General features: G+C 46.0%; 1 protein-coding gene across 3 annotated transcripts in view; it reads right to left on the reverse strand.

Annotated features, from left to right (window-relative positions):
• Positions 1-24,652, reverse strand: part of ZWILCH (zwilch kinetochore protein) — a 613,634-nt gene that overhangs the window by 302,207 nt on the left and 286,775 nt on the right. For all 3 annotated transcript variants that reach the window (XR_011279846.1, XM_069625009.1, XM_069625010.1), the window contains 2 exons: positions 20,595-20,674; positions 17,192-17,347 (listed from right to left, as the gene is read on the reverse strand). Coding sequence is in view for 2 of the 3 variants with exons in the window: in XM_069625009.1 (XP_069481110.1) it covers positions 17,192-17,347; positions 20,595-20,674 (236 nt within the window). In the remaining variant the exon portion in view is untranslated. The remainder of the gene's footprint in view (positions 1-17,191; positions 17,348-20,594; positions 20,675-24,652) is intronic.

Consider the following 24,652-nt stretch of genomic DNA (forward strand, 5'->3'; position numbering starts at 1 on the left):
AGTAATGATGGGTTAAATTCACATATGGAAAACTGGGCTTAATGTCAACTGACAATGACCTGCTAAATGGGCATAATGTAAACAAAAGTATTATGTAATATATATATATATCCGGGGTCGAGGAAAAGGAGGCAAACAAAAACGAGGAGGGGCCAAAGGGGCAAACATGGCGACAAAGAACACGTCAGGGAGATCACTGCGCTCTGGGAACTAAATGAGAAGGACCTAGAGGCGAGTGTACAAATGTCAATTGTCAATCTTTCAAAGCATACATTAACAAATTCACAGCGTCAAGTACTCAGTTTGGGCCTTAATTTCTGTCCTGCTCCAGATTTCGATTATCCTTAAACTAGAATTTACCCTGATCAATATATTCGCAAAATTAAATTGAAGAAATTCTTTGTAATGAATCCCCCGAAAGAAAAACCCAAACTGATACAAGAAGGAAGAACAGAAATGTCAAAACAAGATTTAAACACTATCTACACTTGTGTTCCTACAAACAGGTGGAGAAGACACCACTAAAGAAGTGGAGATTAACCCAGAGGAACTGGATGTAAATATGGAATGGTACAAAATAAGTAAATTGAAAAACAAATCTAAGTTTAATCCGCCTATCATCATGGGCAGTACTATAGAGAGATTTCAAAATGTGGTCATTGAAGATCTTAAGAAGATAAGATGCTAAGAAGCAAAAAAATTCAAGTCAAATACGGGCAATGAATATCTTAAATCCCTAAAGGAATTAAGTCTTCTATCCAACTGCATTATTAAATCTTTGGATAAAGGCCGTAATATTGTACTTATGGACAGGGATCAGTATGTACATGAGGCCAATAGACAACTTAATGATAAAACCTGTTATGAGAAATTAACAGAGAATCCGATAAGTTGGAATCAACAATGCAGGAATTTCTTAAAGAATGGTCAGACAAAGGAATGTTGGAAGATCTAGATGTGAGGTTCCTTTACAAATCCCATGCGATTAGGCCCACGATATATTTCCTTCCCAAGATCCACAAATGTGCCTCTAAACCTCCAGGCAGACCGATTGTCACGGTAATAGGCTCATTGTTAGAGAACATGTCTAAATATATCGATGAATGTCTCTTTCCCTTTGTTCTTACATTACCTTCATATTTGAGGGACACGAAGGACTTTCTGTTGAGAGTAAATGAGCTACCATGTGACCCGGATTTCCTATTAATACTATGGACGTTGTTTCCCTGTATACATCTATCACACATGTACAAGGAATGAAGACTTGCGAGTATTTTTTAAATACTAGATCTCTAAACTATACTTGACATTCTGAAATGATCATGGCCATGATCCACATGTGTTTAACCAACAATGTATTTGTATTTAACCAGAAATACTACAGACAGAAACAGGGAACTGCTATGGGCACGACCTTCGCCCCGTCCTATGCCAATTTAACCATGGGTTACTGGGAAAAACATGAGGCCTGGAAGGAAGAATATGGAAATTTCACTAACAAGGTGATAATGTGGCAGCGATACATTGACAACCTCTTTATTATTTGGAAGGGTACTTCCGAAGAATGGGTGGACTTTGTGAAACTGTTGAATATTAACAACTACAATTTACAATTTACGGAAACACACAGTCCCAAAGAGGTGGTCTTTTTGGATGTGACAGTCTATATAGAAGATGGTAAAATCAAAACCAAATTGTTTCGAAAACCGACCGGGGTCAATGCTCCATTACATGCAAAAAGTGCACATAGTCAAAACCTTATTTGGAGCATACCCTACGGTGAGTTTATCCGGCTGCAGAGAAACTGCTCGGAGATGAGCAGCTATGATGAGGAAAGCAAAATAACTGCATGGGGTTTCGAGAAACAGCAATACCCAAAACAAATCATCGAACGTGCCTACATTAAAGCTAGGCAGAGTGATAGATCGTTGCTGTTACTCGATAATGCAAAGAAAATTCCCAGTTTGGAGAAAGAGGAAACAACTCGCCTCATATTAATATATGGTCATTCAGCAAAAACGATTAAAACCATCATTCAGAAACATTGGACGACACTAGTGGTAGATACAGATTTAAAACCGCTATTGGGGAGCCATCCGAACTTTGCATTTCGAAAGTGTCAATCCATTAAAGACAAATTGGTCAGCAGCTACATGACACCTGAATCAACTCCCAGTCAATTGTCATGGCTTAATTGTAGGAACAAGGGTTTCTACAAATGTACAAAATGCAAGATATGCACATTTGCAGATGAGTGCTCGAGCTATCTACACCCTGTACTTAAGAAAACCATCATTATCACCGAAAGAATTACATGTGAATCAGAGTACATAGTGTATGCACTCAAATGCACTTGTAAGAAATGGTACATTGGCAGCACTAAGTGCAAATTGAAAATACGTATCCAACAGCATATCAGAGCGATACAAAATCGTGACTTTGCATATCCCATAGCCAAACATTTTGGGGAGAAACATGATGGGAAGCTTTGTGATTTTTCATTTATGGGGCTACACCAAGTAACCATGGGACAGAGGGGAGGAGACAGAGAAAAGTTATTAAGACAGCGAGAAACACGCTGTATTATTGACTTTGAGAGTAAGATCCCTCTAGGACACAATATAGATGAGGAGCTGTATACATTTCTTGGGGACTAATCTAAGGAACTTAGCACAGTACCGGTGATGTATACTTTTTGCACAAACCATGAGAAATAAGGCACAATTGTGTGCCATCATCTATGATGATTGAATGAATTATTGAAGTTGGGTAATGTCGGATGGCCTATTCCTATATACTGTTGTGATTATTGATTGTTCTTGTAACATTTTTAATACTCCTGCCCTTGTGAAATTGATTGTGTGGAGGCAGTGAGCTTTTTAGTAGTAACTTAGGACACCCTGAAGGATTCCAGATGCTCCCTCTTGAGTGAAGTTTATCTTCTACCATTTAGGGTTCTTATAGATGGGCATTGAGCCAACAAATGGGTACCAAACCTAACCCAGGCTGTTAATAATATTGGAAATTCAAGTCCAGAGTAGGTATTGGAGAGATTGAATGCACTATGCATTTTATAGCATACATAGAGATCAATGAGTAAAATGACATGGCTATCATGTATACTATGCATGCAGATTTTCCTGCGTATTTATCATGGATATCCAACATGTCCCTAGCCCACAAGTGTGAACCTATAAGAAGGATGGCAATATTGTCTCAATCTTAAGCGGGATATGTATATGGGATACGCTACGTTATTCAGTGGCCACTGCACACTACTGTTCAGTGACTCACGATACACGATTGCAGCCATATAGGTAATGGCATACTTAGTCATACTCACGGACTATTGCACTCTCTCCTGACCTCGGACACTTGAAATATTATGGGATCTATCAGGATATTCCATTCGAAAAATAGACATTATTATATTCTCCACGGGCATTGGGCAGCATTATTTTCCTCTGTAAACATAACTTAAAATGATGATATATGGTGTCATCCGTTAATATAAAAGAACGTTATTTGTACATCTAAAATGTTAATCTGTTCTATTTGATACTTGGGAATGGAGATGCACATACATTAAGTACATATTAGGAGGAATAGATTGCTGCTCATGTAACCATATGGCAGTGGAATATGCTGGATAAGAAAGCCTGGGATACAACTACGAGGTTTTGAATTGGTCCCTTGTTTGTCTCTATGCCCATCACGCGGAGGGAGGGGGGACGGAATAAAAGAGTGCCTAGAAAGTGAACAAGATGATGTGACCAAGCTACAAGGTGTAGCGAAACGCATCATCTGCGGAGCACCTTTGTTAGGAGGAGCATGGGTTGGAGTTTTTTTTGTATGAAATTGTTTAACGAATTTTTGATAAATAAAATAGAATGATTTTTATGAAAATCGGCGTCGACACAGGCCGTGCCAGTAATACTATCCCTAGTGTGACGTCCACTGTACTCATGATCCCTCACGCTTGTAGGGCCCTCAGATTGTATTTTTTCTGACATGAGGTAGCATTAGGAGTAGCGCGAGTACAGATTATCCAAGTAGATAGATAGGAAGATAAGACTACAAGCATCCATGCGCCTTCTCTCAGAGGGGAGGAAGGGCGGGTCACATGTGAATCTAAGCAGATACAAGCATCAGAAATACGATTACGGTGAGTAATGTATCCCTTCTGAGGCTTGTGGAATCTGCTTAGATCACATGCTGTGCATAGATTAGCGAGCAGTGTTAGAAGAAGGAGGTGGGATGTGAGAAGGGTCCTGAGCAAACAGATGTCTTTGAACCGCTTGTCCCACTTGAGTATCTGTCTTGGAATGAGTGTCAATGCAGTAGTGCTGAGCAAAAGTGTGAATAGAGCTCCAAGTAGCTGCTTTGCAAATGGTGTCAAGGGGTACATTTGCAATAAAAGCCAGAGTTGCCCCAATGCCTCTTGTAGAGTGGGCTCTTGGCGTAAAAGGCAGAGTCTTTTCAGAAAGGGAGTAACATAGTTGGATACAATGGACTAGACGTCATCTCCTTCTCTGCCTGTAGCTACGGAGACAAACAGTTGGTCTGTTTTCCTTAGCGGTCTGGTCTCGTCTACATAGTAGAGGACCGCTCTTCACACATCTAGAGTGTGTTATTTCACCTCAGCAGAGCTTTTGGGTTCTTGCAAGAAGGCCGGAAGCTCGATGGACTAGTTAATGTGGAATTTAGAAATAAACTTAGGTGAGAACCTAGGGTGTGTTCGTAGAACCAGTTTATCCTTATGAACAGTAAAGAAAGGATCCTGCACTGACAGAACCTGGATTTCACTGACCCTTCTTATGGATGTAATCGCTACTAAGAAGGCAGTTTTATAGGTCTTGTGTTTGAGACTGGCTTTATGTATTGGTTCAAATGGTGGGCCCATGAGCTTATGAAGCACCACATTAAGGTCCCAACCAGGTGGTGGGTTAGAAATTGGACGGTGGAGTCTCTTTACCCCTCCATGTAGGCTTTAACCACTGGTACTTTCACCACGAAACCTTGTTGTGGAAAGTGGTGTAGGCTGACAGCGCTGCCAGATGTACCTTTAGTGAGTTAAATACCAGGCCTGCATCCAGCAGGTGGAGCATGTAAGTGACAATATTGGAAGGAGTGCAATCAACTGGGTTGATTTGCTTATTCTGGTACCAGATAACAAATCTTTTCCATTTATCAAAGTAACAGTGCCTCGTGTTAGGTTTCCTAGATTCCTTTAGGTTGTCCATACATCTCTGTGGTAAGTTGAGATGTCCAAACTCTGACTTCAGGAGCCATGCTGCCAGGTTCATTGAGTTGGGTTGAGGGTACACTGTTTGTCCTTGGTGCTGGGACAGTAGGTTGTACCAGCACGGGAGCCTGATGGGTTCGCATACCGCTAGTCTGCATAGGTGTGAGAACCACGGTTGCCTCGCCCACATGGGAGCAACTAGGATGAGCGTCATTGATTCCCACTTTCCTCATAAGAAGGGTTGGTGGAAAAGTGTACGCAAACATTCCTGACCAGTTCATCCACAGGGCGTTCCCCCTTGGAGTCTGGCTGGGGGAACCTGGATGCAAATTCTGGGCATTGTCCGTTTTCGCTTGTGGCGAATAGGTCTGTAGTGGGGAAACCCCACTGTGAGAAGATGTCTTGTACGACTTCTCTAAGTAGACACCATTCGTGTTCTCTGGGGAGGGGATCTCTGCTTAAAGCGTCTGCTAGCGAATTGAGATCCCCCGGAACATGTTGAGATGACAGGTAAATGTTCCGTCTGAGTGCCCATCTCCAAATTTTCTGGGCAAGCTTGGACAGATTTGGCGAACGAGTCCCTCCCTGTTTGTTTAGGTAAAACATCGCTGTTGTGCTGTCTGTCAGGATCTGCACTGACAGGTTCAACAGGTGGGGCTCGAACACTTGAAGCACTCTGAATACTGCCAGAAGCTCTTGCAGATTGATAGGATTCTTGGCCACTGTTTGAGACCAGAGACCCTGAGCTGCGTGGTGAAGGAGGTGTGCTCCCCACCCTGACAGGGATGCGTCCGTAGTGACTACAGCCTGTACCTCTGGATCGTAAAAGGGTTTCCCCTTTGACAGGTTCCCTCTTGTCCACCAGTGAAGACTTTGTACAAGTGTTGGTGAAACGACCACTAGATCGTCCCACTGACCACTTGCCTGAGAACACTGTTTCGCCAACCATTCTTGCATGGGTCGCATGCGCAGGCGCGCGTGGGGGACCAGGTAAATACATGACGCCATCATGCCTAGCAAACGCATCGCTTTGCGCACCATTATCTGGCGACCGGGCTGATATACACGAATTTGCAGTAATAGATTCCGAATTCTTTCCTCTGATGGAAAGGCCAACCCCTCTTGAGTATCTAGGACAGCTCCTAGGAACTGTTTGGAGGTGCTTGGCACCAGGCTTGATTTTTTCTCGCTTATGAAGAAACCCAATTCGAAGAGGAGGTCGATCGTTCTTTGAATGCTTGATCTGCAAATTACTGGGGTGTTCCCCATGATGAGCCAGTCGTCCAGGTACGGGTACAATGGGATTGCCTCCCTGCGTAGGTGTGCCGCCGCCACCGCCAGTACCTTGGTGAATACCCTTCGAGCCGAGGCTATACCAAAGGGCAGCACCTTGAACTGGTAGTGCTGACTGTCCACCTTAAAGCGCAAGAATCTTCTGTGCGCTGGGAACATGGAAATATGAAAATAGGCATCTTTCATGTCCAGTGTTGCCATGTAATCCCCCTTCTTTAGGAGGGGGATTACCTCTTGGAGAGTAGTCATGCAAAACTTTTGGGGCAGGGCGCAAGTCTAATACTGGGCGCATTGTCCGATTTTTTTTGGCACAAGGAAGTAAGTTGAATAAATACCCTTGTTTACCTGGTTGCCTGGAACGAGTTCTATCGCGTCCTTTGCTAGAAGATTGACAATCGAGGAGGATCTTCTGGCGGTCTGAGGAATGTATTTTTTGATGTGGAGGGTGGTTTCGGGGACGCTAGAGTAGTTCTATGCAGTATCCTGCGGACAGCACCCATCTATCTGATGTGATCCCTTCCCAAGCTTGGGTGAAGTTGGTAATGCGTCCCCCTACTGGGGATGCGTAAGAAGGGACCCTGAACGCGGCGTCACTGTTTTGCGGGAGGCGTGCCGCCTCTGCTGGGGCTGCCTCTACCCTTACCATGGCCCCTCTGGTTTCCTCTGCTGTAACTCTGGGCGACTGCTGGTTGTTACCCCATGATGTACCCCTGCCCCTGTGAATAGTTGGAGCCTCTTTGTGAATTTTGACCGCGTGGGCGACGAAAAGTACTATTGCCTCTTTGATTAGGGGGCTGTTGCTCAACTGTCCCAGGGATTTCAGAGTCTCATACTCATCTTTGGCATTCTTTAATGCGTACTCTACCGCTTTGCCAAACAGTAGATTAGGCTCCACTGGCATGTCGATCAGGGATGCTTGTGTCTCAGGTTTAAACCCTGACTGTCTTAACCAAGCATGCCTCTTAATGACAGTGCTCTCTGCTATTAGCCTGCCGGCGTTATCTGCGGCATCAAAGGTTGCCTTAAGGATGCAACCGGACACGGCTCTCCCCTCCGACGCAACCTGGGCTAACTGGCCCTTTAAGGGTTCCGGTGCGGAGTCCATGAGGGCAGCTACTTGCTCCCACTGGTGGCAGTTGTAACTAGCCAGCAGAGTGATGGAGTTGGCAATCCTTGCCTGGTAAGCGGAAGTGGAGGCTACCTTCCTTCCCAACCCATAGATTTTCTTGCTCTCCTTGTCGGGGGGGGAGGGAAGCCTCAGATGATAGAGGAATTTGCGCCCTCTTCCGGGTATTAGTAACTACCAGGGAGTCAGGCTTCAGTTGCCCCCTTATGTAAAGCAGGTCTGATTGGGCTGCCCTGAACAATTTCTCGACTCTGCGGTTTACTGCCCTGGTGAGGTTAGGATTGAGAAGGGAAGGATCAATTCTCTGTTGAATGGACTTGGGAATTGGAATGGCCTGAGCAATGGGTTTCTTTTCACCTACTAGTTCCTCAGCAAAATCCCTCTCCTCCTGTGCCCCTCGAGTGTCTATGTGGAAGTGTTCTGCCACTTTAGTCAAGACCTCATTTAGGAGGGGCTGGTTATAGACTGGAGAGTCGGTAACTTGAGGTTCTTTGCCTACTGGGGAGTCTATTCTGTAGACTGCTGGGTCATCTTCCCCCTCCTCTTGGTCCTCGTCATCCCCATAATAGTCCACCCCAGTTTGGTCATCCAACGTTACCAAGTCTGGATCCTCATCCTGTAGTGGATGCTCAGTATACTGGGCGTAATGCTGGATGTAAAAAGGGTCTGAAGACCGACCTTGCGTTGGGGTCTCAAACTGAGGTTTCTTACCAGGGGGCTGCGGGTCCCTAGACCCTGAGGGAGTAGCCCCGTCAGGGGTATAGGAGAGCAAGTGTTCTGGGTTCTTGGATTAGAAGTCTGCTAGGGAGGACATTCTAGACATAACCCTGTCTATATCCTCACTGGTCCATTTGTTGGAGCTGGGAATGACCCTTTCGTGAAAGGGTTCCCCTTCTATGACTTGACTGGACCTATGGGCTTGTGCAGGGGTCTTGGCTAGCTGTTTATCAGAAGACTTAGAACTGTCTTTATGTAACTGTGGTGCAGAAGGGTGAGATGGTTTCTTCTGCTGTTTCCCCCCTTCCCCATGAGTGGAAGAGTGTTTCCCTGGTGTTTTCACCCTCTCAGAGCTTTTCGACGCCTGCCGTCCAGATTCGGGGTTGTGAGGGCGTCGGGATTTGGAAGCAGCGCCAAACGTTCTGACGACGCCGACTCTTGGTGAGCGGCCTGGGGCTGGCGGTCGGTTTCATCTTCTGATGAGCCTACCTCCATGACTTTGGTGAGTGAGGCACTTTTGGCACCTGTGGATGGTTGCCTGGTGTCGTGAGGTGATCTTGATCGAGAACGCCCAGAGGACACCGATTTGGTGGACCGCTCTGTGTGCCTCTTTCCGAGAACCCGACACGCACGTCGAGTCTCGGTTGGACTTCGAGTGCTTAGGTGTGGAAGTGGTGCGGGTATTGCTTGTGTCGCCGGGTGTGTTCCCCATAACTGCCCTGCCGAACAGCCTTCCGAGGTCGGGGACTTGCACTTGGGCGTCTTTCGACGCCTTGTTGCCCTCGCCGTCTGAAAGTACGGCGTCGCTGCCATCACTGAAGGTGCCCTCCCCTTCCATGGCCTCGCATTGCCTGGCGTGGTGGGCCCAATGTTCGGTCGAGCGGTCCTTAAGTGTCTTAGCCTTGAAACGGCTACACGCTCTGCAGTTCGCCTCGGGGCGTTTCCTCGGCAAGCAGAGGTTACAGGTGGCGTGTTTGTCAACCCAAGGATACTTGCGGTTGCACTTGGGGCAGAATTTGAGAGGGGTACCCTCCATACGCACCCTGTGGCAGCGGGCTAGTGTGTGTAGGAAAATATATACAAGTGTAGAGTATGTTACCACCCCCCACTCTCCCTACTTGCAGGGCCGAGGCCAGAGGCCTTTCGAGGCCCGGGCCGAGGCCAGCGGCCTTCCGAGGCCCAAAGTTTGTCATGCAGCTCTCGACGGTTGTTTCTTCTCCGGGCCAGCGTCGAACTTCAAACCTCGATGATTCGACGTGGGAGTGGAAGAAACGGGGAAATAATATTGATTTTAGGCAAAATATGGCTGAAAGCCAGGGAACTCTGCGGAATGCTTAAGTCAAGTATGGCGGTAAAAAACAATCTGAGGGTCCTACACGTGTGAGCAATCATGGGTACAGTGGACGTCACACTAGGGATAGTATTACTGGCACGCCCTGTGTCGACGCCCATTTTCGAATTTCGAAAAACAAACTGTAATACTCCGCAGCTTCCACTAGATGTCGGCCTATGCACAGCATGTGATCTAAGCAGATTCCACAAGCCTCAGAAATATATGGGATACATTACTCACCCTAATCGTATTTCTGATGCTTGTATCTGCTTAGATTCACATGCTGTGCATAGGCCGACATCTAGTGGAAGCTGCGGAGTATTACAGTTTGTTTTTCGAAATTCGAAAATGGGCGTCGACACAGGCGTGCCAGTAATACTATCCCTAGTGTGACGTCCACTGTACCCAAGATCCCTCACGCGTCTAGGATCCTCAGATTGTATTTTTTCTGACATGAGGAAGCATGAGGAGTAGCGCGAGTACAGATAATCCAAGCAGATAGACAGAAAGGTAAGACTACAAGCAATCATGCGCCTTCTCTCGGAGGGGAGGAAGGGTGGGTCGCATGTGAATCTAAGCAGATACAAGCATCAGAAATACGATTACGGTGAGTAATGTATCCCTTCTGAGGCTTGTGGAATCTGCTTAGATCACATGCTGTGCATAGATTAGCGAGCAGTACCAGAAGAAGGAGGTGGGATGTGAGAAGGGTCATGAGCAAACAGGTGTCTTAGAACCGCTTGTCCCACTTGTGTATCTGTCTTGGAATGAGTGTCAATGCAGTAATGCTGAGTAAAAGTGTGAATAGACTCCAAGTAGCTGCTTTGCAAATGGTGTCGAGGGGAACATTTGCAATGAAAGCCAGAGTGGCCCCAATGCCTCTAGTAGAATGGGCCCTTGGCGTAAAAGGCAGAGTTTTTTCAGAAAGAGAGTAACACAGCTGTATACAGTTGATAATCCACTTCGAGATCGCGCCTTTAGAGACGCGATCCCCCTCTCTGCCTGTAGCTACGGAGACAAACAGTTGATCTGTTTTCCTTAGCGGTCTGGTTTTATTTACATAGTAGAGGACCGCCCTACGCACATCAAGGGTGTGTAGTTTCACCTCAGCTGAGCTTTGCGGGTTCTGGAAGAAAGCCGGAAGCTCGATGGACTGGTTTACATGGAACTTAGATATAAATTTAGGTGAGAACCTAGGGTGTGTGCGTAAAACCAGTTTGTCTTTGTGGATAGTAAAGAAAGGATCCTGCACTGACAGAGCCTGAATCTCACTGACCCTTCTTATAGAGGTAATGGCTACTAAGAAGGCGGTTTTATAAGTCAGGTGTTTGAGACTACTTTTATGCATGGGTTCGAAAGGGGGGCCCATGAGCTTAGCTAGCACCACATTGAGGTCCCATCCTGGCGGTGGGTTCGAAATAGGAGGGTGAAGTCTCTTTACTCCTTCCATGAAGGCTTTAACTACTGGTACTTTCCACCACGATACTCTGTTATGGGATGTGGTGTAAGCCGAGAGGGCTGCCAGGTGTACCTTGAGAGAGTTAAAAACCAAACCTGCGTCCAGCAGGTGGAGCATGTATGTTACAACGTTAGAAGGAGTGCAATCAACTGGGTTGATTTGTTTATTCTGGCACCAAATAACGAATCTCTTCCACTTGTCAAAGTAACAGTGCCTTGTGTTTGGTTTCCTGGATTCTTTTAGGATGTCCATACACCTCTGTGGTAAATTGAGATGCCCAAACTCTATGACCTCAGGAGCCATGCTGCCAGGTTCATTGAGTTGGGTTTCTGGTGCACTGTTTGACCTTGTTGCTGGGACAGTAGGTTGTACCAGGCTGGGAGTTTGATGGGCTCGCACACCGCCATCCTGCGTAGGTGTGGAAACCATGGTTGTCTCGCCCACATGGGAGCAACTAGGATGAGCGTCATCGATTCCTTGTTCATCTTGTACACCACCTTCCTGATGAGAGGAGTTGGTGGAAAAGGGTACGCAAACATCCCTGACCAGTTCATCCACAGGGCGTTCCCTTGGGAGTCTGGCTGGGGGAACCTGGATGCAAATCCTGGGCATTGTTTGTTTTCGCTTGTGGCGAATAGGTCTATAGTGGGGAAACCCCACTGAGAGAAGAGATCTTCTACGATATCTTTGTGAAGGACCCATTTGTGTTCTTCTGGGAGGGAGTCTCTGCTTAGGGCATCCGCTAGGGAATTGAGCTCCCCTGGAACATGTTGTGATGACAGGAAGATGTTCCGTCTGAGTGCCCATATCCAGATTTTCTGGGCAAGCTTGGACAGATTTGGCGAACGAGTCCCTCCTTGTTTGTTCAGATAGAACATGGCTGTCGTGCTGTCCGTCTGGATCTGCACCGACAAGTTTAGCAGATGGGGCTCGAACGCCTGAAGCGCTCGGAATACTGCCAGAAGCTCTAGCAGGTTGATGTGGTTCTTGGCTACTGAGTGAGACCAGAGACCCTGAGCTGTGTGGTGGAGATGGTGAGCTCCCCACCCAGTTAGGCATGCATCTGTAGTCACCACTGCCTGTACCTCGGGATCGTAAAAGGGTTTTCCCCTTGCGAGATTCTCTCTTGTCCACCAGTGTAAGCTCTGTACGAGTGTTGGCGAAACGACCACTAGATCGTCCCACTGACCACTTGCCTGAGACCACTGTTTCGCCAACCATTCCTGCATGGGACGCATGCGCAGACGCGCATGGGGGACCAGGTAAATGCATGACGCCATCATGCCCAGTAACCGCATTGCTTTGCGTACCGTTATTTGTTGACCTGACTGATAATGTGGAATTTGCAGTAGTATATTCCGAATTCTTTCTTCCGAAGGGAAGGTCAACCCTTTCTGAGTATCTAGGATTGCTCCTAGGAACTGTTTTGAGGTGCTTGGCACCAGACTTGACTTCTTCTCGTTGATAGAGAAGCCTAATCCGTGGAGGAGGTCGATAGTCCTCTGAATGTTTGACCTGCAAATTCCTGGGGTTTCCCCCGTTATGAGCCAGTCGTCCAGATAAGGGTACACTGGGATTGCCTCCGCCAGTACCTTGGTGAATACCCTTGGTGCTGAAGCTATCCCAAAGGGCAGTACCTTGAATTGGTAGTGGCGACTGTCTACCTTGAAGCGCAAGTATTTTCTGTGCGCTGGGAGCATGGAAATATGAAAATAAGCATCTTTCATATCCAAGGTTGCCATGTAATCCCCCTTTTTTAGGAGGGGGATTACCTCTTGTAGCGTGGTCATACGGAATTTTTGGGGCTTGACATACTTGTTGGCAGGCCGTAAGTCCAATACTGGGCGCATTGTCAAATCTTTCTTTGGCACAAGGAAGTAAGTTGAATAGATACCCTTGTTTACCTGGTGTCCTGGGACGAGTTCTATCGCGTCCTTTTCTAGCAGAATGGCGATCTCCTCGAGAAGGATCTTTTGATGTTCTAAGGAGTGTATTCTTTGTCGTGGAGGGTGGTTCCGGGGACGCTGCAGTAATTCTATACAATATCCTGTGGACACTGTTGACAGCACCCATCTGTCTGAGGTGATCCCTTCCCAAGCTTGGGTGAAGTTGGAAATGCGTCCCCCTACTGGGGTTGCGTGAGAAGGGACCCTGAACTGAGCGTCACTGCTTTGGTGGAGGCGTGCCACCTCCCTTGTTGGGGCTGCCTCTGCCTCTTCCACGACCTCTCTTGTTACCCCTGCCGTAACCTTGGGTAGACTGCTGGTTGTTGTTCCATTGTGTACCCTGTCCTTGGGCATAGTTGCCTCTTTGTGAATTTTGGCCGCGTGGGCGACGAAAATTACTGTTCCCCCTCTGGTTAGGGGGTTTGTTGGTAAGCTGGCCAAGGGATTTGAGAGTCTCGTATTCGTCCTTAGCATTCTTAAGTGCGTCTTCGACCGCTTTCCCAAACAATAGATCGGGTTCCACCGGCTTGTCTATTAATGAAGCCTGGGTTTCTGTTTTGAACCCCGACTGCCGTAACCACGCATGTCTCTTGATAACAGTACCTTCTGCTATCAATCTTCCTGCGTTGTCCGCGGCGTCGAAAGTTGCTTTTAATATGCAACCAGACACGGCTCTCCCTTCTGCCGAGATCCGAGCCAACTGGCCCTTCAATGGTTCAGGAGCAGAGGCTATGAGCGCCGCGACCTCTTCCCATTGATGGCAGTTGTAACTTGCCAACAGGGTGGTGGAGTTTGCAATCCTTGCTTGGTAGGCGGACGTTGAGGCTACCTTCCTGCCAAACCCGTACAGTTTTTTGCTCTCCTTGTCGGGAGGAGCTTCTGACGACGATAAGGGTGTCCCAGCCCTCTTCCGAGTGTTGGTAACCACTAGGGAGTCTGGTTTAAGATGTCCTCTTATATAAAGAGGGTCAGACTGGGCTGCCCGAAAAAGTTTTTCGACTCTGGGGTTGACGGCTCTGGTGAGGTTAGGATTCACCAGGGACGGATCTATTCTACGTTGGATGGATTTAAGGATAGGGATGGTCTGAGCTACCGGCCTCCTCTCTCCCACCAACTCTTCTGCGAAGTCCCTTTCCTCCTGTACACCGTGGGTGTCGATGTGAAAATGTTCTGCTGCGCGAGCGAGAACTTCATTAAGGAGGGGCTGGTTATCAACTGGCGAGTCGGTAACTGGGGCTTCGCTCTCTACCGGGGAATCTACTCTGTAAATTTCCTGCTCATCTTCTACCTCCTCCAGGTCCTCATCATCCGCATAGTATTCAGTCCCGGTTTGTTCCTCCATAATTTGAAACTCCTGGTCCCCTTCAGGGAAAGGCTGTCCTTGGTATCTGGGGTGTGGAGTAGAGTATGGAGTAGAGTAAGGCTGCACCTCGAAGGGTTCAGGTCTTTCGAACCGGGCCTTTTTACTTAGGGGGATAGGATCAGAGGAACCTGAGGGTGTGGCCCCTTGAGGGTCATACGAAAGGAAATGTTCTGGGTTTTTGTCATAAAAATCAGCTAAGGAAGACATCCTTGACATGACCCTGTCTATGTCTTCACTGGACCATTCTTTGGAACAGGGTATGACTTTAGTAGGCAACTTAGGGGACTTATCAAGGGTACCCTTGCTGGATGTTGATGTCCCAGTAGATTTGTGTTTGTCTGTCTGCTTAGGGTGGAAGGATGGTCTTACAGGAGTGGAAGGCTGTGCTTTCCGCTGTTTCCCCCCCTCCCCGTGCGTGGAAAAATGTTTTCCCTGCCCCTTGGAGGCCCCAGAGACTTTCGACGCCTGGCGTCGAGGGTCGGGAGAGATATCTGTGTGTTTCGAGCGTGGGGCCTCGCTGGTGTTAACTGCGGCCTCGGTCTCCTGGAGCGCGGCCTGGGGGTGGAAGTCGTCTTCGTCTTCCGACGATCGAACTTGCGTTAATCTAGGGAGCGAGGCACTCTTGGCAAGAGTGGATGATTGCCTTGCGTCATGAGGCGATCTCGATCGAGAGCGCCCAGAGGACACCGAGTCGGACCGTTCTATCTGTGCCTCTTTCCGAGAAGTCGACGTCGTCGAGGTTCGGTTGGACTTAGTGTGCTTAGTGTGTGTAGGGTGTGTAGCGCTTGCGTCGCCGGGGGTCTTCCCCATAGCCGCCCTGCCGGACAACCTTCCGAGGTCGGGGACCTGCGCTCGGCAGTCTTTCGACGCCGTAATGCCCTCGCCGTCCGAAAGTACGGCGTCGCTGCCATCGCTGAAGGCGCCCTCCGCTGCCATGGCCGCCTGCCTGGCGTGGTGGGCCCAACGCTTTGTCGAACGGTCCTTAAGTGTCTTAGGCTTAAACCTACTACACGCTCTGCAGTTCGCTTCGGGGTGGTCCCTCGGCAAGCAGAGATTGCACGTGGCGTGCCTGTCGACCCAAGGGTATTTGCGGTTGCACTTGGGGCAGAATTGGAAAGGGGTACCCTCCATACGCACCTTGAGGCAGCGGGCTGGTAAGTGTAGGAAATATATAAGGTGTACCTATATACCAAGAGTGAAGAGTATGTACCACCCCCCACTCTCCCTACTTGCAGGGCCGAGGCCAGCGGCCTACTAGGCCCGGGCCGAGGCCAGCGGCCTTCCGAGGCCCAGATCCGTCGTGCAGCAGCCGACGGTCGATGTCTTCTCCAGCCGTCGTCGAGTGTCGAGGGTCGACGTTGGGGTGGGGAAGGATGTCAATAAATAATTTAAAACTTCAATAATTAGCAAAAGTATGGCTAAGGCCAGGGGACTCCGCAAGATGCTTCCGACCAGTATGGCGGAAAAAAACAATCTGAGGATCCTAGACGCGTGAGGGATCTTGGGTACAGTGGACGTCACACTAGGGATAGTATTACTGGCACGCCTGTGTCGACGCCCATTTTCGAATTTCGAAAAACAAACTGTAATACTCCGCAGCTTCCACTAGATGTCGGCCTATGCACAGCATGTGATCTAAGCAGATTCCACAAGCCTCAGAAATATATATATATAAAATATAAATAATGTGAGATGGGTGCAAAGGATGACTGGACTGTTGTGAAGGCATACGTTACATGTCACATAAAAAAACATTACACACACCCCCACCCACATAATCTCCAAACCACAGCCCCCAGCCTTGCACATTCTTAAAAATCCCATCCCACTAGACCTGCAGGGCACGTTCCTTAGTTTACAAAACTCTACCAAAAAGATATGAACTCCCCTCCATGTTGAGGGGGACAAAACATTTACCAATGCGGTTTGTAAAATGGTGCATGCCACCATAAACACACTAAGCGTTTCAAACACCCCCATGCAAATGGTACTCGCCCTTCATAAAATCCCCTCACCAATGCAAATGGGTTATTAGACTTTGCAAGCCGTGTACACACACCCCACGATAAAGACAGGATATAGATTTACAGGGAATGAGGACAATTTTGGAGTGATTCAGTCTTCTCCACTCAAGGAATAATACAAACAAAAATGTCCACTGCAACTAAATTCAACCAAATCCATTATATTTGAAACAGCACATGAACTAACATGTGATTTGATAACAGGTGCTCTCTAAGGCCTTTCCCTATATTGCTAAATGCGAGACAAATTCAAATTACCAAACCACGGTAAAAGGAAAGGCAAGGGACCTTAAGTGGAGGATGAGCCACCTTTAATTTGTGTGAATGAGTGACCTCTATGCTGCCTATTTGACCTCTATTAAGACCAACCCTCATGCCCGAGCTAAGCTCCTCTGCCCGAAGACCAGTGTAGAAATACAGGTAACATGTAAGGCTTGCCTCTGTTCTTCGTTTGCCTAGTAGTCAAAGTATTACCCAAGGTTCTCATCTGCAACCTCCGATAGACTTGCGCGGTCACAAACTTACAATTTTCGTTTGAAAAGACAATGTTGAGCATGTTTTTTTATGATTTGAACAAGAAATAAAACACGTTGCTAATGCAATTATAGCATGATCCCTTCCACAACGATAACAGATTACACTTCTAGAAAGACTATCACGTTGAACATTCTCTTTCCACTCTTACCAGCGTTGCCGTTGAAGCAATTGGAGGCTTCTGCAGTATCTTGTCCACAGTATTCCATGTAAAGTCCACAAGCACATGACTCTGTGATTCAATGATACTGTTTTCCACTGTGGTAGATCCAAACAAATCGTACTGTGCAAAACCTTTTGTCATGGTCTGGAAAGAAAGGGTTTTTAAAATGATTAGAAATCTTGTCTAGAAAGTAATAAAAGATTGGTATTGGTGACACCTGCATCTGAATGCCAAGGCTCAGAATCCCTTTTTAGGAATGGAATATTCCAACCACGTGTAGTCCCTGGTGTGTAAACTCCTCGTTCAAGTACAAACTGATCTCAAAGTGATGGAGTGATACAAATAACGTGGTTAGACCCTCATAGACAAGGGGTCTATAAACCCTTTGAGGTTATGTTACAAAGTGTACATACTGCACCAAATCCACACCATAGTAGCCTCAGGGCTCCTAGGCTTGTCTGAAAAGTGGCACTTTTTACCCACAACAGTGGGTCGCATACCATAGTTTGCCAGGAAGCGGGGAGGTTCGGGGGAAAAGAAAAAGTTGTAACAAACAGAGGAATAGGGAAATGCACTACTAGGTAAAATGGAGAGGTGTAATGTTTGTGACGGTTTAGGTGCATGATGATTCAACAATCCTCGAACATGAAAGAATTGTGTATAAAGCTGCAATTCCAATGGTTTCATGTAAATATTAAAGTCTGTAGTGTAGGGCTGAATGCTGGATTCATGATGTGCTAAAACCACCCCTTGAAGCAAGTTTGTTTTCTTGCCCAGGAGTAAGTTACATTTTTCCACAAACTAAATTCCAGAAGAATAATCTTAGGACTGCTAAGCTTAGTGGCCAAGAGTGGAAAATGCAAGAGTAGACTTTGGGAAAGGTGAATGTAGGAGACAACAAATAAGGTATTGCACGTTGAGGGAGGTGGACACAAAAGGGAAGAGCAATAGGGAGAGCAGACGGTCACCCAAGTGTCATTCCTAGATGGCTATGTGCTGGGGTCCAGGTCTGATGGGGTGGAATTCCCCAGTTCACTGTGAGAAAATGACATTATTGGTAAAGTCGTGAAATAGTGCAGGGCAGGCTAGCAAGGTCAAAGGAGACATTTACATTAAGGACAACACCCTAGGAGGGCAATAGTCCATTAGAAGATTCTATGCAGATCCCAACCTGCACCTTCAGCACATACTTTGAAGCCTCCTTGCACTGCTACAATGTTCCCAACCAATGCACAAAGGAAGAGGTGAGCACCCACCCTCCAATTACTCACTAAGCCGTGAGCGGCCAGGCACTCATGACAGGACAGCTGGAAGGAACTGCAGCCCATCTTATAGGACAGTGGGTTCTGAGCTGTGCGGCTCCTCTAGGATCAAAGGCCTGGACCGGGCTGCCTGTAGCTCTTAAAGCCTACCAAGAACTTTATTGGGAGTGGTATGGAGGTTGGATACATGGGCTCAGGTAGAGGAGAGTTAATCTGCATATTCTAGTCCTATACCCTTCTCTACATGAGCTGAAGTCAGAGCAGCAGGGACAGTTTGGGTTCACAAGTGTTTGAGTCGGCTTCCATTTCCAGGTCTACTATGGGCATAGTGGTCGCTTTGATGAACTCATCTGGGTGTTTTTCGAGCGATACAGGTCAACTTCCAGCTACTCTCAGCCATTATCGTCCTTGTACAAAGCAACAGGACATTGCTGTGAAACTGCATGACATATGTGATCTAGCACAATGTGCTATAGATGTGCTAGAATAGCCAAAGTGCAATCTTGCCGAATACATTAAGAGGGGAGGATAAATACAGAATTGTATAAAAGGAAAATGAGCAAAATCAGATTACAAATAAAAAAATGGCATTTGGTAACAACATCGAAATTTGGAAGCAAGAATTCAAACAAACAGGAAGGAAAGAAGTAGAAGTTCAACATTAGTCCGGGTGGGAACATGGAAGTGGGGAATGTGGTATCCCCTTTACAGCAGAATGAAAGTGTAGTTAAAAAGCAGAGCTTCATGATAGGATTCCAGGCCAAGATGCATTTGGGAACACGGCACAAACACCGAACACAAGAACCCAACATTGTATAACAGGTCACTGCACAAACACACACAGAAAGGGGGAAGGCAGGATAAAGTAAGCAAAAACCAATTAACAAATCTCCCTGAAAAAAGAAAATATAGCCTTCAGTACATTTTAAATTGCTTACATGTGATGTCAACGAATAAAAATACTAAAACCAAAATAAATTGGTTTTTCGTTGTTTTGCGGACGGGGTGGTTCCCCCCCCAAAAGTCCCCTTTATTTTTAGTACTACTTCCCACCCACCCACAAACCACTATTCCCACTCCCAACCCCATTTTCATTTTTTTCCAAAATTCGGAATTTTTGTTGTTTATTAATTCGTTAACATTTCATTTGTTTTCTATTCGATAATCACTGCACACCTTGAAATTTTAAAAGGAATAAAAATCAAACAAGGATGTAATTAAGCCGATGTCCGAGAGGTGTGAGCAGCACGGCCCAGACGAGGGACGCGAGAGAGGCGATAGCGGGCTAGAGGCGGGAGCAGCACACGAAAGAGTGTGCACGTGGAGGAAGTAGAGGATGGGGCGATACCCCATCAATGAAGTAGGAATGTGTAGATTAACCAGAACAAATTTAATGTTAATATTGCTGACAAAAATGCAAGGGAACAAAACACACATCTTAACAAAACAATGTTGCATAACATGCCCTTAGACACACTCTCCAGACTCACCCTCTTCTGGATTTGTAATTCTACTCATCTGCAGTTAGGCTGTGAATCACTGAAGAGCTCAAGAGAAGAGGAAACGAGCCTTGGAATGCAATCAAAATGTTACTCAGCACGTGTGCTACGCCTGTCAACACAGCAGTAGTCTTACAGCACTGAGGCTTGAAAGAACTAAGGCTTGTCTGAAGTGTGGCATTTTGTACCCCCATCAATGGCCACCAGACTGTGGTATGCAGAAAAGTGTTACACTTTGGAGAGTAGAAAGGGGAGAGAATTTACGCAAGCATGAATAATTGGTAAACAGGGGGAGGGGAGGCGTAAATCAATGACAGGACTGGAGTTTGTGATAGTTTGAATGCTTGTAGCATCAATGCAGAAAGATCAAGGACTACAACTGATCAGCAAAAGGGCTCCCTCGGCCCCTCCTTGCATTTAAGCCATGTGGGCAATTCCTGGTACTTTGAAGGAGGTATGGAAATTAGCCAGTGAAAGGTTGCATGATGGGCTCGAGTTGTGCTCCTCCCTAACAGTGAAGTATGGAGACTTGATTGCTGGGTATTGGAATAACCTGTCAGACAGAAGAAAATGGTTGATGATCATTACAAAAAACTCCAACTGTACAATATGCTATAACTAGAAACCTACAGCGGATGAGTGGTGCCGTCTTTTGTGGATCTGTTTCAGCTCCTCCAAGTTTGCAAAAGACAGTTTTTCTGCTGAGGGACCTGGAAAATAAATAAAGACAAGCATGAGAAAAGATGGATAAAAGCTTTCAATTTGCACAAGTAAATTGTTGAGTAAACCAGGCCTAACCATCAGGCATGGAGAACAACCTTTTGGAACTTACAGGCAGGTTTCAGGTTAAAAACATTTTATAAATACTGTTTTCTTGGAAAACAAGACCTCTACCAACCAAGTCGTTAAAATATACCCTTGTGGAGTCAATGGATTCATACGTCTGTGAAAGCAGCACGTTGCCTTCAACCCCATTGGGAAGTGTGTACGTTTACAACCATAGGGAGGTGGGATTTTTTTAAGTCCCCGTCCCTCGCAGGAGCTGCACTATGCAAATAGTAGAAAGGCTGCCTTCTACTTAGACAGCCTACAGCTTGACGATACTTCTATTTACAACCGAAAAAGACGAATCCCACTGCCTATATGCTGAAGACCGATAAAATAAAAATAAAAAACCTGCATTTATGCAGAACTGGCTACCTCACTTTACATTTTGGAGCAAAATAACAGAACAATATCACCCCGTGTATTGGTAATTTATGTATTGACCTTGAAAGGAGGAAACTGGGTCAGACCTAGCAGGATAAGAACCAGTGATGTGCAGGTTATAAGCCAATCGCTGCAACAAATACTCAAATTACTTGGGTATCTAGCCAGCCTTCTACAGGCCATAGCAAGAGCTGTAGCTTGTGTTATGGACCATGTCAGACAAAGCAGAAGCTCCCTGAGCCAGCACACTTACTCACAATGTTATTCCTAGTGCAAATCAGTTGTGCTATAACCAATAGGCAGGTCAATTTGTGCTAGGTCTACACTCTTGTTGAGAACATAGGACTACCATCTGTTCATAGCATAGCGATTGCAGATGGAAGTTGGACATCAAAGGTAGACTACATTAAGCTATAGACCTCCTAGCAGCAGACACTCCTCCTTTGCTTGCAGCGCAGAAGGGGTCCAAAATAAACATTGTTGCATTACAGGAGCTTTTATAAAAGGTACACAACTAAAATTGACATATCATTACTTAGTTTATCTGAACATAAACGATCACAAAAAATAGTAAATAATAAAACACATCCACCATATGCAGTTCGGTATTATACTAGGTTAGAATTGACAATGTAAACAGAAGACCTTTTTTGAATATGAAAAATGTTACAGTAACTAAAAATAATCCGACCCAGGGAAATAACAAAAGCAAAGGAAGAGGGTGCTGCAGCAGATGAAACCATTTCTTCTTGTCCCAGCTGTTAAGATTTAGAAGGAGACTATGAAGATGGAATTTGACGAAAGAGCAAGTCGTCCAAATATGGCTCCTTTCGAGCACAGCACTAAAGATCAAATTACAGATTAAACTAGGATTTCACCACCTTGACTCGAGTTGGCTTTAGTAGGGACCTTTCTGTGCGATACCTTAAAGGGATGGTCTAGTAAAAAATTTTATTTCAAAAATAGATAGGCCACATAAAAAAAAAAATACTAGCATCCTCCGTTTTAAAACTTCCTATGTAAAATTTTGAGCTATTCAAGCTCAAAATTCGAAAAAGCAAGCACAGGGGCGCAGCCATTTTGTGAAATGGAGGCCCTCCTGTGCTGGCTTTTGCTTTTGCAGCACTAATGAAGGAAAAGCCAGCCAGCTGTAGTAAACAAAGTCTACCGCTGGGTGGCTTTCCCTTCATTAGTGCCGGGACTCGGAGGACGCGGACCGGAGACCAGAGCAGGAAAGCTGCAGCTGAATCTCAGTAATTGCTATTTATTTTTTTTACAAAAAATAAGCACTAGCTGCGTTTTTTTTCCAAGTTTTCCCGGCTGGAGGAGCCCGGAAAACTTAGAAATAAAACCGCAGCTTTAAAAACGTTGTATTTATGTTTGCGGTCGCTTTTGAAGCGACCGCAAACATAAATACAACGTTATTGTGTTGGAAAACGCTGCGGTTTTAAAACCGCAGCGTTTTCCAACACAACCGCGTGTGTTTCTGCCTGCTGTGGCTATCACTTTGGGTCTCCGGTGGAGCACCGGAGACCCAAAGTGAAAGCCACAGCAGGCAGAAACACACGCGGTTATGTTTACATGCCGCGTAGTGTTTCTACCTGCAGCTGATTTCCCCGCGGGGAGCCCGAGAGCCTGACAGGCGTAGCCCTTTTGCCCACCCAGACGAAATTGGGAGGATTGGCAAGTGCCACACTCGGACAGATTTCTGAACTTATGTTAACCTTCATACAACCGACTAACAAAAACTCAGCATTTCTGCAGACTTATCTCACACAACCATCTCTCGCACAACAACATGCACGCACTTCACAACACTGCAACAACACATAAGCACACGAGGACTGACATCGATCCAATACTCGCACCGAAGCTCAGCACCCGGTGTATACCGAGTTGAAGCTGCCAACAGAACAGCACTCCTCTCACTATCCTACTCCCGCTTCACCTACTAACCCATCCCACCTTCTCATTTGCAGATCCACCAGAGCGCCCGGGGACCAACTGCGTTGGTGAAGGTGCGCGGTACAAATACCTTTAAGATTTAACATCACATTAATTGCAAGAACAAAATTATAACAATAGCTCAAGAATAAAGGGAGAAGGCAATTATATGCAAGTGACTTTCTCGTGACAGATCATGCAATGCCTTACCAAAGCACAAGCACAGTGCGAGACCCGCTTCGGCGCTCTATTCTCTCAAGTCCGTTGGTGTGCTACTCCCGCCTTCTGAGACAATATTAAATTGCAACAAGTATGTGGTGCATAATTATTGCATGTGTGAAAAGCATGTTAAACACTTCACACATAGAATGGAAAGGATTACAAATTTAATTCTGCCATGTCATAAAATGGTGCTCTATGCAGATGGCTCTGAAAAAAAAACAGTGGTACGTCCGCACATTGCTCTCCTCCACAAAGTTGCCTTCATTTTATAACTTATTCCCATCAACTTTGAACCAAAGGTGGTAAATTGAGACTCATTTTGTAAAATATTGTAAAAATATTGTATGCCGTCTACCGATACCAGTTAAAGCAAATGCATTTTCATGAGAGAAACCAACAGAAAAGGGATACATGCAAAAGTACAGGTTAAAATCAGTGAAAAGGCATCCATCCCAACTTGCGAAATGTTAATCTTTGACAGAGACAGAGGTGGGGGCATAATCCTTTACTTAGATTTGCGTGAGCCCCATTTTTCTGGTCCCACAGAAACGGACAGCACACAATCTCACTTCAAATAAAGGCACTGGTTTTGGGCACCATTTTTGAGATGCTGCAATGCTTGGCTCGATTATGGCAAAAGCCTAGCTCTTAAAATTCCCTTCATCTTTCAGAATACATAGAAAATAGAATAATCCATTGAGTTAAGTCTCACATGCCACAGTGCCACAGAGTAACCCTTGCTGGAAGTTTACCTCTAAATAATATACCCCAAAATGAACATATCTCAGCAACCAGGATACAACACAAATGGCTCTCCGTAAATGAAAAAATCAAACTCAAATCTCTATGTCTTACCTTCAGAGCACTGCACCATACAGCCCCTACTTATCTCATTGAAAAATGTACTTGGCGATCCTCCACACTTATCACAAGATCCACAGATACGTTTTGCCTGACGTTTCCCTGATTTAACTATAAAGATCTGGTGGTTCCAGCTTCCCGGTCCTAGCTGCCCAACTATGGAACTCCCTCCCTGCCAACATCAGGGCCATTCAAAGATTCGACAACTTCAGAAGAAGTGGTCATATCCTGGATTCTTAGTGAGAACTAAATTACTACTGCGCACTTCTTGTGTGATGACAAATTACCTTTGTAGTCGACTTCTATTGATGTATGTACTTACCTTTTGCCAATGTGTTTTCCCTCTGCCTATGTTTCCTCCATGGATGAGAAACTACCCTCTCTATCAGACATCTATTATTGTATGGACTTACATCCTGCCAATGTGTCTTTTCTCCTGTATGTATGTTTCT

Source organism: Ambystoma mexicanum, chromosome 11 (assembly GCF_040938575.1).
Source record: "Ambystoma mexicanum isolate Mex_15411 chromosome 11, UKY_AmexF1_1, whole genome shotgun sequence".
NCBI lineage: Eukaryota > Metazoa > Chordata > Amphibia > Caudata > Ambystomatidae > Ambystoma > Ambystoma mexicanum.